The 14,490-nt window shown below is 32.5% G+C and overlaps 1 protein-coding gene across 2 annotated transcripts; it reads right to left on the reverse strand.

The window, feature by feature from the left end:
• Positions 1-477: 477 nt before the first annotated feature.
• LOC110695734 (ras-related protein RABB1c) lies at positions 478-10,852 on the reverse strand. Of its 2 annotated transcripts, none has more exons than XM_021872960.1 (6): positions 10,553-10,852; positions 6,492-6,631; positions 6,334-6,416; positions 5,730-5,934; positions 5,555-5,623; positions 478-585 (listed from the first exon to the last, which is right to left on the reverse strand). In XM_021872960.1, exons 1-6 carry the CDS (start codon positions 10,596-10,598, stop codon positions 493-495), a joined length of 636 nt encoding a protein of 211 aa, XP_021728652.1. In that variant the 5' UTR covers positions 10,599-10,852; the 3' UTR covers positions 478-492. The 2 variants fall into 2 exon arrangements, with proteins under 2 accessions (XP_021728652.1, XP_021728651.1); XM_021872959.1 differs by lacking the exon at positions 478-585 and adding an exon at positions 2,845-3,275 and having other exon boundaries at positions 10,553-10,844.
• Between the last annotated feature and the right edge of the window lie 3,638 nt (positions 10,853-14,490).

Consider the following 14,490-nt stretch of genomic DNA (forward strand, 5'->3'; position numbering starts at 1 on the left):
AAGAGGAAGGGTGAGACTTAGGATGGTACCAGAGAATAATAACTAATCTTTTAATCATTTGTTAGTTGAGTAGCTTTTTTGTTCTGTCGTTTTTCTTTCTAGTTTGTGGCTTGTAGTTTCTTTGTTTTCGGGCTTGCCCCTCGTGTTCACCAAAAAAACAATTGTTACTAAAAAAATTGTAAATTGGTTACAAGCTTACAACCTGAGAAAATACAAGAGTATTACTAGTATATAATAACAAACAAATACAGAATCACAAAACTTAGAAATCCATGCCTTCCAGGGCATATGAACATAAATCATTGAAAGAAACAACAAATTAACATATATTATGTCTCCCACGGCTAAATTTCAAGGATGCGAGATTTTACATAGAGATGGTGAAACAGGAATATGTGCATAAGTAATCACAAATGTCGAACTAAATTATCAAACCCCACTATCAAACCACTGAAGAGGAGCAGAATTCCAGCGTGAGCAATAGATGCAACTTTAACCACAACAGGCCCCGCCTTGAGAAGTCGATGCATCTCTACCAGCGGCATTTCCTTGTATACCTCCATATCCAATTTTAATGCCATAAGACTACATAGACAAGAAAATCTTAGTAGCAAATTCTACCTACAATTAATGGTAAGAGCATACAAACCAAAATACATAAAAAAAAGTACTCTACACAAGATCCTATTGATATACTTGATACGAATTCAAAATCACAGTTATACCAAGTCACCAATGATTATTTTATTCAGCTTCCACAGTAAAACTTGGCATGATGCAAGTATGTATCATGTACAGAGACCCAAAAATTCATCACTAACCGATAAGTAACCCCTGACTGAGTAATCCATGACTAACCGATCAGTGACCGAGTAACCCCTAACCAAGTAACCCCTGACTGAATGAGTAACCCGTGACCAATTTTTTGTTTTTTTTTTTAAAATGTGGCTTAACTAATTTTGTAGCACATAACATATGAAAGTTTATGATTACCTTTAAATGTGTACTTTAGGTTTAATCAAACATTAAAACACTTACTCGCTATCTCAGGCCACAATGTTTTAGAAAAATATATCTAATAAAATTTTCACGGTTTTAAGAAAAATAAATTGCACTGTTTTAAAAATTCTTACTTCCTCCGTTTTCTTTTAGATGCAACACACACTTTTCACGGTAATTAAGAAATATGGGGTTCACATGATATAATACACTTTAAAATGGGATGAGTGGTTGTTAGGAGTGTAATTTAGTGGGTCATGTGCTTTAAATAAGGGAAATAGTATAGTTTTTCCCTAAAGTAACTTTCTTTTTATAGTGTGTTGCAATTATTATGACATTTCCTTTTTAGAAGTGTAATGTATACTTCCTCCGTTTTTAATACTTAACACCTTTCTAAAATGGAAATGTAACAATATTTGCAACACACTATAAATGAAAAGTTATTTTGGGGAAAAAATATATTATTTCCCTTATTTAAAGCACATGACCCACTAAATTACACTCCTAACAACTACTTATCCTATTTTAAAGTGTATTATATCATGTAAACCCCACCTTTCTTAAATACCGTGAAAAAAGGTGTGTTGCATCTATTAAAAAACAGAGGAAGTATATTTTAAAAATACATCATCAATAATGATGAATTGCAAACCCACGACCCATTGTTAAAAAAATACATGCTCGTAGTGCAATTAAGAATTTTCACGGCTTAAGATCATGAAACTTAACACCAAATATTGCTATTCAAAAAAAAAAAAAAAAAAAAATCTTAAGATCAAGATAATATTTAATACATCATCAATAATGATGAAGTGCAAAACCACGACCCATTGTTAAAAAATACATGCTCGTAGTGTAATTAAGAATTTTCTCGGCTTAAGATCATGAATCTTAACATCAAATATAAAAATATTTAGATTTATAGTATTATAAGGAAGTATAATCAGAGATTATATTGTGATTTTACATATTATCATAAGAAGGAAGTAGGTATATTATGGTAATAGGTAAATGAGTATAAAATATTTATATTATTTTATGACATATAACCTTTGATTTAGTTGCTATATTTAGGAGTGAAACAGGAAATTTTTTTACAATAGCTCGACATGTGTCAAAGTATAGTTAGAGTGGAGCTTAGAATGCCCTCTATTTCAGTATATATATAGCTGCCTAAAATCATATTCGTACAAAACATTGTGAGTTGTGTTTGTAGAGTACTTTTTTTTAAGGGTTTGTAGAGTACTTAAGATGCATTAAGTTTGTTTATTGTATAAGATCATTAAGCTTTTTCAATATTAGCCTATTGTATTCAAAACTCTCTCAAGCCCTCTGTCAAACCAAGCAGGCACGTTAGAGATTTGAATTAGTTACACCTTTTACCCCAAACCTCCTATTCAAACACCGCAAAATCAATTGGTAGCAACAAATGTAACTATGGCATCTCGTATTCTCGTCAGCTAAGAAATTAGGTCCACTTTGAAGCTGTCATAAAGGATCTTCAAACCGCTCTATTAAGACTCAGGATGGTTCCATAGAATAATACAAGTAACTAAGGACTTGTTTGGCATCAGTTTTGGTTTTCAGTTTCCTGGTTTTTTGAAAACCAAAAACAGGAAACAAGAAAAAGGTGTTTCCACTTTTCTGTTGTCAGTTTTCAAAAGTATCATAATTTTAATAAGTTTATATAATTTTTTATTCATTATGGGACTCATATCATACACTTTTAGAAAACAAAAAACCAAAAAACAGAAAAGCACAGCAATGCCAAACGAACCCTATCTGTCGGTTTTCTTTCTAGTTTGTGGCTTGTAGTTTCTTCGTCTTTGGGGCTTGCCCCTCATGTTCATCAAAAAACAATTGTCACTTAAAATTTGTAAAGTGGATACAACGAATAGTGGGAGTATTATATAATATCAAACAAATACAGAATCACAAAGCTTAGCAATCCATGCCTTGCACGGGCAAATGAACATAAATCATTGAAAGAAATAACAAATTATAATACTACGTATATTATGTCTCCCACTGCTAAATTTCAAGGAAGCGAGATTTTACATAGAGATGGTGAAACAGGAATATGTGCATAAGTAATCACAAATGTCGAACTAAAGTAACAAACAAACCCCACTATCAAACCACTGAAGAAGAGCAGAATTCCAGCGCCAACATTAGATGGAACTTTACCCACAGCACGCCCCGCTTTGAGAAGTTGATGCATCTCTACCAGCAGCATTTCCTTGTATACCTCCATATCCAACTTTGATGCCATAAGACTGCCCTCAGACAAAAAAAAAAAAAAAAAAAACAAAAAAAAACTTAGTGGCAAACTCTCGTACAATTAATGGTAACTTGGTAAGAGCATACAAACCAAAAGCCAAGGATTTAAACAAATACAAAGTAGTACTCTACACAGGATCCTAAATGATATTATACTTGATACGAATCCAAAATCACATTAAATGACACCAATGATTATTTTATTCAGCTTCCACATTGGATCTTGGCATGATGCAAGTACGTATAATATACAGAGACCCCAAAATAAAGATATAAACAATACGAGTAATATATAACAGTGTACAAGTAAAAAAGTTTCCAAGTGACATTCAGCATACAGCAGAGTCCAAATGCACTTGGAAACCCTCCCAAAAACCTTACCCCTCTTCCTGAAGAGCAAGGGTGTCATGTGTATGTTGGGAGTTTTGGTGACAATGTACAAGGAAACTAACATAAGATGCTAAGTATGTGTACCAGATACTGTTCGATAAAATCACTTGCCCAACAATTGGACTACCAAACATTCAACTTGTGGGACAAAAGGAATGAGGATATTTAGAAGAGAAATCAGATATAAGACATTTACAATAAAAACTAATAGAAACTAGAAACACAACTAACAATTAGGGAGAGAGGCATAGTAAGCAACTTTTATCTAAAAACATGTCAAGAATCCAACTTTATATAAACATATCAATTCTGTTACGATGCAAAGTTGCCACAGCAGGGACGTTAAGTCTTAACATTCAAAATTGGATTTAAACAAGAATAAAGAAAGATGCATATAATATCTCAGGAAATCAATTTAGTTACATGCCAAATAAATTTGCAATGTAAGCAATACCGATACTTTGAAAGCTACACCTTATTTGAAAAGCCCAAGAGTCCAAAGGGTTTCGAGTAGGGTTAAACAAAGACCATTGTATTAGGATTTTGGAATGTCAATTTAAGTTCCTAAATGTGCCTGAAACAAGGCATTTAAGATGACTAAATTCATTATGTCAAAGGAATAGATGAAATGAGGAAGTGACGAAAACATATTGCACCATTTTTATAAGTATTATATTATATTTTGGATAAGAAAAAGTACACCATAATCAACCAAGAAAGGTACATATCACGAGGAAAGAATAACGAAAGAAAAATTATTTTATCCAATTCCTTTATACCACTCCATTAATTCTTAAAAGCCCCAGCAGCCTTTGCCCACGATAACACCAACAAATTTACTTTGTCCCAGAGAAAATCACACAAGACAGCAGCTCCATCAAAAATTAAGCCATTCTGTTCCAATCATATACTCCACACTTTTACAATGCATTAACACCAAATAAATATCACACCACTTTATGGATGACCTCATGACCATTATTAATTATTATTGATAAGAAGCCAAAGATAATATAAAAATAAATAAATAAATAAAAAAAGAAAAAATGTGGAGGACCCAAAAAAAACAAGAAGTGACATGACATATTCACCAAAGCCCAAATTCTAGGATTCATGCATATGGCCCAAAGCAAATTTCCACCCTCCCCCAAAACCCCACCTCCCCTTCCCCTCATGAGGCTTATAAGTGTGCTTGCCCCACTTCACATCATCTTTTGTGTGCCTGTGTTTTTCCTATATGACTTCCTGGTGAAAATATCTTAGTTTGGTAACATAACTTTCCTTTTTTATACCCCACCTGCCTTTTAGACATGATAAATTAAACAGATATCGTCAGTAATTTTTTCACATGTTTGTTACTTGTAACTTGTATATGTATTTGATCTTCATTTCAAGATCTTTATATTGCTAGCTTGAACCTCCCTACTGATCCTGATACAGTTGCAATCATAGGGACCACACTAGGCCCAACTATGATCCATCATAGACGGTGTGCAGAGGCAGAAGAGCAAAGAAAAGTATGCGGTATATGCTTAATGTATTATAAATTTTTGGAGTTTGGAATTATTGTGATAGAAAACTATTCTAGGGTAGAAAGATTGATCTTGGATTTGAGGATTAGTAACTCCTATTTTACTCATTTTTCTTAATTTTTTTTTTTGTTAAAAATAAGTTTATCAGCCAGCCAATATTATGAGCATTTATGACAGTGACATGTATTTGAAAGGTGACAAAACACTATATGCTAAAATAGATGTATAAGATCACTTAAATTTCACACATTCAAAATGGAAAATCTAAAAGACCATATGATTGGGGGGGGGGGGGGGGGAGAGGCATCAGCTAAAGTGGTCAGTGTCTAAGCATAAAATCAACGATAACCTACCTCATTAGATACATCAAACACTCCATCCTGAATCTTCTTGTAGATTGTAGCAGCAGTTTTTATGAATGCCTACACATAACCCCCAAAAAAAAAAAAAAAAAATCAGTTATAAAGAATTGGGCATTTGTTAAGTGAACTTATCATAATCATTACAACATTCGAGAAAGGCCAGTACCTCCTCGACATTTTGAGCAGTTTTTGCTGAACACTCCATGAATATCAATCCATGTTCCTTAGCAAACTGTTCACCTTCCTCGGTACTTACTGCCCTCCTATGAGCAAGATCACATTTGTTACCAATTAGCATGATCGTCATATTTGCATTAGCATGTTGCCTTGCATCCTCCAGCCAACTTGCAAGGTGATTAAAAGTCTCCCTCCTGCACAAACAATGGCAGATGGTATAACAACCCACTGGAAACGAAGCCTGTACCCCCAACAAAAATTTCATGCATGGAGCTGATATCTCTTAACTCTACAGAAAACTCAAGCAACTACCCAAAAGCATTCACTCTCCAGCACTGAATATAACTTTTTTGTGTCAGTATTTGGAGTACATGTTCATACTATGAGTTCCTTTTAAACTTTTCTGAAATTGTTATTCAAAAACTAGAGATTCTAATCGAGAGCTTAAATGACATTTTAATGGGGGCAAGGGGTTGGGTCCATAATAAGATGATTTGTAGACTGTAATGAAGTCAACCATAATTGCTAATGGTAGAAAGACATGCTGTGAAAACCAGAACACTGCATTAGGAGAATCTTGGATTCGCCGTTACCTGGTGATGTCATACACCAGAAGTGCGCCTGCAGCTCCTCGATAATAGGATCTTGTAATAGACCTAAATGATTCTTGACCAGCCTAAAGCAGAAAACAGCCAATGTCAGAACTTATGCAAATAGAATTATCCAACTATTTGAAGAGATTGATACAAACCGTATCCCATATTTGTAACTTAATTGGCTTGTTATCAATTGTAATCATTCTGGCCCCGAATTCAACACCGATGGTCAAGTCATGCACAGGCTGAAACCTCTTGTCTGTAAATTGCAAAAGAAGACATGACTTCCCCACTCCTGTAGAACAAAAGATAATAGTATTAATTTCGACTTAGCCTCTATCACAAGTAAATAAAAAGTAAAACATACAAGTATAGTCTGTAGTCATTGTACAATGGCATACATGAATCCATGTCTAGTAAACACAAAAATTCATGACATCTTTAAGAGCACAAGTAAGAACAGCACAATATCCTCCAAGGCTTCATTCATTAATAAAAACGTTCCATTCACTAGTCTAATGACTCTAATCTCCCTTCTTTTCAGAAGCCATCTAGCCAAAATCCATAATAAATTACAACCAAAAGTCTCTCAACTGAGATTCATTAGACAACGGAAATTGGCTATTCTCATACTCAGAACTCAAGTTATTTTTAGGCTATAGATTACCCAAATACATTATGATATGACGAAGAATAAGGAATTCAGTTAAATTTATTTGGTTAGTAGGATCCTTAAAGCTACGCCGTAACCTCATGTTGTGTAGCAAACAAAACAAAACACATAAGAAGAAAGGGGCATTAAAACATTCAAAAGCTAATTTCTTCCTAAAAATTTATTAATGGGTAGAACAGGTTTTTGATGTTCAAAGGCGTGCACTAATGTCTGCATCACTTATCATAAAAGCAACTTTGCCATTCTCCCACCTTTTTCACCCTTATATTTCTAAATGGGTGTTCAAAGGAACAAAAAAAACCAACAAGGGAGCAAGGTGTCCTCAAAATCCAAGGTACAACCAAAAAAGGCAACAAGCTGTCCTCAAAATCCAAGGTACAACCAAAAACGGCAACAAGGTGTCCTCAAAATCCAAGGTACAACCGAACAAGGCATGAGATGGAGACACATGCATTATCAAATTTAGGCGAAAAGCTTTGGAGAAAAATTCATATCTTATTAAAAATTTGGATCTTCTCGTGTTTTGAGGAATTACAAATTGGTAGCCAACAACAAAACTAGACTAATAAAAAAGGAACTAAGGAAGCCACTAACACTTTTATTACCACACACACTTCTCTTTTAACTATGTAACTAGGATAGTTAGGCTAGAAAGTTACAAGCCCCAATAAATTTGTCAATTAAAAATATCATGACAACCTTCATAGCAAAACGCCTCTCGTATAAATAAAAAGTATCTATCTATAATTTATATGGTTATAAAAGAATGACACCTGAGGTGTGGACTGAAAGGATGTTTAGCAAGTTAGTCAGCTCCCCTACTCCTGATCATACAGATCATCTGCGATAAATATTCCAATGATGAAGTAGCACTAAATCCCACCAAGAAAGAAAACTAAAAGCCTAATGAATGGTGGACAATCTATATAAGGGTGGAAAAGAATACTAGAACCTTCCTAAAATTTCCTAAAAACTTCCTAAAATACCTTGCCCAAAATTTCCTAAAAACTTGGAACAATATTTAAGATATGAAAGAAACTTCTATGGGCTAGTGAAATTAACACAAGTCCTTTATTTTATCCCATTCATTCCTCTTGTAGAACCATCATCCTATGCCCTAGCCCCATATTTTTGTAGAAAACACCAAAACCAAGCTTCTTCAGGCTTATAAACACCCACCCAAGTCTCAACTTTAAAAAAAGTATTTCATAACCAAATAAACTAGGAAGCACATAAACTTATGGGACCTGAGATACCCTTGTTTTCAAAACCTTATAGATCTTGTGTTCACGAAGAACATAATTGGTTGGGACTTGAGGTTTTCCAAACAATTTCCCGAACCGGGCAGTTTTTATGCTACATAAAAAATAACCCTCTACAGCATATTAACTACCCCCATAAGAAACTTAAAAGGGATAACATAGAACATGAAATACTACTATTAAATAATAAATTAAAAAGGGTCATATGTCCCCTCAAAAAGTCACAAGTTCTTCGTCCAACTAACTCCTATAAACCTTCTTAATGACCGATTCCCAGGACTACTACTAAGGGATTATCCCTAAAAGAGGATTAAAGTAATTGAGATTTTTCAAGAGATACCATAGCAACCTCCATAAGGGAGCAAATTTATCTTTGACATGGGCTGCTTACTACCGGTGAAATAAAACTTGGACAAATAGATCCTTAAGATATAAGAGCAACTTAAAGGACTGAGAAACATAAAGGACATATTAACTTCGCAATACTTATAAGAGCATACCCAGACTCAAAACATGACTTGAACAAGAAAGAAGAAGAAAGGACCACAAGAAGCCTCAACCACCTCTTAGTCAAGCACCGGGAACAGCAATAAGCACTTGTTCAGCTCTAACCAAAACCGAAAAACCTAAAATTAATCTCATCCATCACTTTTTTCAAAAATTTCAAATGAACCTATACAAAAGTATTCTCAAAAACTAGTTTACATATACCAAAGCACCCACTCCTTTAAAAATCAATAATAACCTTACTAAAAATTGAGCACGTAGAATTTAAATGCCCCCTTAAGCCTCTACAAATGTAATATGGTAAGAAAATATGACTATAGACAAATCTTATAAACAACGGTTGTGGGAAACTCATAGGCCTAAAATCCCCAACCATAAGTGATTCATCATTCCTCGGGGCTAGATAATAAAAGTTAACCTAAGCTCTTGAAATAGTTAGAAGAGAAAACCAATAATCACTTCCACCAAACTTGGAATAAAATCACTATTTACAAATATCCAAACTAACATTCAAATGTTACTAAACATCATTCAATGAACAACTTTTATATCTTTAGTTTTAGTATCTCATCATAAAATTAAATGTCATCTTAAACGAATTAAATAAATAAGATATTTGTACTCTAATAAAAATCTATTACAAATCATTTATGTTCTGCTTGACTAGGGTAGGGTGTTTACCAAATGAGGGACATTTATAAGGGATCGAAATGGTATGCTTTCAAAAAATTATCTACTGGGATTACAAATTAAGATTTCTTCTTCATTCTTTAATCAAGAAGAGCATAGACAAGGACCAAACGGAATGTTTTTGTTCCATGGGTTCCTTAGTAAAAAGGATCTAATCACACATACCTCTATGGAAGAATTGACAAATTAATGATTGAAGCCATCTAATCATAATGTCATCAATGTCATCATGAAGCAGCATTGCATCCATTCAAACAAAAGATCGAGGGGAAAGAGTATCAACTGTCCATAGGCTAATTTCGTATTCCAGACCAAACTACCCAGTATCCATCCTGTTCCAATGCACCAAACTCCCCCAAACTCCACCACACTCCTTCCCAATAAAACAGTAAAATAATTACTAAACCTATGAAAGTAACTACATTTGATCCTTTCCCTTTAACACAAATAACATCAGATTCCATACACTTCCACACCTCATTCTCACAACCACTAAGATGATCAAAAAAGAACCTCGACTGGTTACTGTCAGAGTGTCAGTCTAGTACGAATGCCCACATAAAGCGTAATTCTCTCCTAATATGAGTATCTTTAGGACAGTTCTCACCTAAAGCCAAATCAATGCATCATTTGATTAATCCAGAAAACCATTAACGCAGCAGTTTTAGTTACATTTTCTCAAAAATTCCGAACTAGGACCGTCCGACCGTGCGAATTCTCAGCATAAACCTCTTAACCAACCTCTCACTGAATAAACGGTCATCAAAATAACCCAAGATCTACCAGAACTAATGTTTAAACCCAAAAAATTATCATCAAATAACCAAATCATGCAGTGATAAACTACTAACAACCTAAACCTGCGCTTAATTTCAATTAATCTTAATTCCATGCAAATAACACAGCAATAACCCTAAAAAATTTCAATTATAAAATTAAATCATCAACAAAAATTTAGAGAAATTCCTCCAACAATCAACATGATAGGACTTAATCACACAGATAAAATCAATTAAAAGCGAATTAATAATCATGAAAACAAAATTTGCAAAATCATCAAACAGATGAAGAATCAATTACTTACCAGTATCTCCGATGATGATGTATTTGAAAAGGTAAGCGTAGGACATTTTCGCCGATTATACAAGCCCTAATCGTAAAAACGATGCTTAATCAATCGATTGATTGAAGAATTGGGAGAAAAATCGAAAAATATAGGTTGAATTGAAAGATAGTGAGGATTTTAGGGGGAAATAAGGAGGAGAGATAATAATAAGAAGTCCAAAAAAAGATGAGAGTTTTCTTCGTTTCTCCTCTTTGTTAAGAAAAGAGGACACCTTGTAAATGCTGGCAGTTTCAGGAGTTTTATACGGAGTTAATCAATTGATTTCGTATCGTTTGAATTTTTAATTAATTCGATATTCTAAATTTCTATACTGTTACGGGCAATTCACACAACTACTTCATCGTGTACTAAAGGCCTAATGGGTGATTATGCCGACATCCGGCGTGTACACGTTGGCACGGAAATCAATGTTTATCTGAATTAATAATTTGGGTTTGGGTAGAAAACGGGTCGGTTTGAAAAAAGTTTGATATGGTGGTAGGTCAAACTATTATTTTGTACAGTTTTAAATTAAGTCTGTAATAATCAAGGCAGGTCAAAGCTTAATTCTCATTTATGACTTCCGCACAATGGGGTTGCTTGGCAATCGGCAATCAGCTGTTGGCCGTTGGCTTGTTTGCTAGGCTTGTTTGACTAACTGGAAGTATTAGCTTTATGGGTTAGCTTTTTAAGCTATCGTTTAAGCCGGCTGCTTACAAAAGTGTTTGGTAAATTATTCATAGTTGTTAGTTGTTTATTAGTGACAAAGTGGGCCAATAAGCCAAAAGTCAATAGAAAAAGCTACTCTTATTAGCTTTTGGCGGAAAAGCTAGCTTAAAAGCCAACAAAAAAGCTAACTATCAAACATATTGTATGGCTATTTGACCAAACTAAAATCCCAAAGTCAATTGTCAAACACCCCCAATATATAAATACAAGTAACCGTATTGTGATAGGATTAGGAAACTACTCCCTCCATTTTTAAATACTTGCTCCATTTCTCCATGCGCGGAGTTTTAGGGGAATTTGGAGAAAGTAATAAAATATAGAGGTAGTAGGGTTGGTGGAAGAATAAAAAATTGTAAAAACCCAAAAGTAGTGGAGAGAATTGAAGGAGAGAGAATATGAAATTAATATTGTTGGGTCCACTTGATGAGAGAAATTACTTAAATATTGTAAAAGCTTTCCAAATAAAGAAATGGAACAAGTATTTAAAAACGGCCGGAAAAGAAAAGTGAAGCAAGTATTTAAAAATGGAGGGAGTAGAAAATAAGAAAAAGAACTCAAAAAGATAATAACTAGCCCCAAAATAATATTTCCTAAAATCTATCTCAATAGTATGACTGTATGAGTTGAGATGAGCCAGGTTGGAAATGGGTTAAAGCGGGTTTGGGATTCATATCAACTCATGTTGTAATTAGAGGGAGACATATAGATCTAATCCTATTAAATATATATGTAGGTAAAAATAAAATAAGTCTAGGTGGGTTAAATTGAGTTTGATTTTCATATCGATTAATTATAATAATCAGGTAGGGCACAAATTCTTAGCTACACAAGTTTGTGTAGCTAAGCTAGCTGCACCACTGCACTTATATATGAACATATAGTGATTCAAAAATGAACATAAGTTTTGTTTTTCTTCTTTATATCTTAACTCTCTCTCTCTTCTTCTTTTTTACCTCTATTAATTTTCTCTCTCCTCTGTTTTCTACTCAATTTGAAATTTTCTCTCTCCTCTTTTTTTCCCTTTTTTTTTAAAAAAAAAAAGTTAATTTCCTTTTGTACCTCACTTTCTTTCAATCTTTATACTTCTTTGTCCTTCTAATTTTGATATTCTCCAATTCATCACCATTGTAGCATTCTCTATTGTCGTCATCATCATCTTCGTCACGATTGTGAAATTTGAGGTAATTTTGAGGTTTTTTTTAAAAAAAAATTTAATTATAAGTATGTGAATGTTGTAAAATTGTTGATTTTTGTCAATTTTGCATTTGTGATTCCCAATCTATTTCTTCCTCTGTATTTTTTTTAGTTGACACCTTTCTATTATCACCCTTTCCAACGCATGTTTTTAACGATTAATATCTCTAATTATCAACATTGTAAAATCATAAAAAAAAATATGGATATTAATAAAATATACATTGAAACGATTCAAACAAGATCTCACATGAATATGTTTTATCGTATCTATAAACCACAAAAGCGAGTCAAAGTGTGTTGTGTGAATAGTGTAAAAGTCAAACGGTGTCAACTAAAAACGGAGAAAATATGTTATAGATCAATAATTATTGTCTTTATGATGAACTATGATTAGATTTAAGGTGAATATTCAAAATATTAGAGTTATACAATCAAATTTGTGTTTGGTAAATAAAAAAATATGAACATACGGTATTTTAAAATTGAAAATTTTGTGCAAAATGAACATTTAGTACACTAAAAATGAACATTTTAATATAAAAAATGAGCAAATTTAACAATATATTTTATCTTTATTTTTTGTTAATTATTATATACAATGATTTTAAACCCATATTATGAATATATAAAATCATGTTCATTTATAATATACTAATATTCATAATTTTTTATGAAATGATCATTTTATTAGGTATGATTTAGCTATTCTTCTATGATTATTTTTTTGTATTAAATGTTCATTTTACATAATGTATGCATATATTTTTATGAAATGATCATTTTATTAGGTATGATTTAGCTATTCTTCTATGATTGTATGATATATATATATATATATATATATATATATATATTCATTTTTACTATACTAAATGTTCATATTTTTTTATATGTTTATTTTTTATTAATAAATATTCATTTTCACGTGTTCATTCTTTTATTACTAAATGATCATTTTATTATTACGTGTTCAATTTTATTTATTTATTATTTTTTTTAACTAAATGTTCATTTTTAAGGTCATGTCCCATCAATTTTATGAATATATGATAATCATGTTCACTTTTAATATAGTAAATAATCTTTTATTTTTTGTAACATATTCACTTTTTAATACTAAATGTTCATTTTATTTTACGCGTTCAGTTTTTTGATTACTGAATGTTCATTATTTTTACGTGTTCATTTTTTTTACTAAATGTTCATATTATATGTCGTGTTGCAGCTATCCGTGCAGCTAAGACTTATTGTTGGTAGGGTTGTAATGAAGGTCGGACATATCAAGTTCTTGTTGATATTGTACTGTCTAGCTAGGTTATATATATATCAGGTTTCATTTGGATTCATATTAGGTTGAGTTTTATAAACTCAACTAGTTTTCTGCCCCGTGCGATGCCCGGGTTGTCTATCGAAATTTTTTTTATCTAAAATATATACTACCTTTGTTCCTGAAAGTTTGACTCACTTACTATTCATCTGGTCAATAAAAAAAATAAAAAAAAACTTTGACCACATATTATGATTTATACAATAGAAATAAATTAGTATAAGAGATCATATTAGATTCCCTTTATTATAAAACTAGTTTGGTGCCCCGTGTGATGCCTAGGTCAAAACTTCAAGTGTTGTTGTCTCGTATTTTGGCTAAACTTATAATTTATTTTGTACCCGATAAATATTAATATTTTATCGGAAATAAAACTCTAAACCAACAAATTTATCCTATAAATCTATCTATATTTTATTGAAAATAAAAACTCTAAACTAATTTTTTTTATCCTACAAAATCTATCTAATTTTTTATCCTAATAAATAAAAAAATATTTTTGCAAAAATCTTATTTGTCATACTAACATTTAATTGTTTGCCAACATGGCGCGACACTTGGCGAAAGTTGAAACGTCAAGTGTCGTTGTCTCGTGACCTACCTCGTGCGATGTCCGGGGTTAAAACGTCAAGTGTTGTAGTCTCGTGTTCTGGCTAAACTTATA

This window comes from Chenopodium quinoa, unplaced genomic scaffold (assembly GCF_001683475.1).
Source record: "Chenopodium quinoa cultivar QQ74 unplaced genomic scaffold, ASM168347v1, whole genome shotgun sequence".
NCBI classification, from domain to species: domain Eukaryota; kingdom Viridiplantae; phylum Streptophyta; class Magnoliopsida; order Caryophyllales; family Amaranthaceae; genus Chenopodium; species Chenopodium quinoa.

Coding starts and splice junctions, on each gene's coding strand:
- LOC110695734 (XM_021872960.1), bottom strand. CDS start 10,598: ATGTCCTACGCTTACCTTTTCAAATACATCATCATCGGAGATACTG. Junction 6,632..10,552: donor CATCATCATCGGAGATACTG/GTAAGTAATTGA, acceptor TTTGTTCTACAG/GAGTGGGGAAGTCATGTCTT. Junction 6,417..6,491: donor AGTTACAAATATGGGATACG/GTTTGTATCAAT, acceptor TTTCTGCTTTAG/GCTGGTCAAGAATCATTTAG.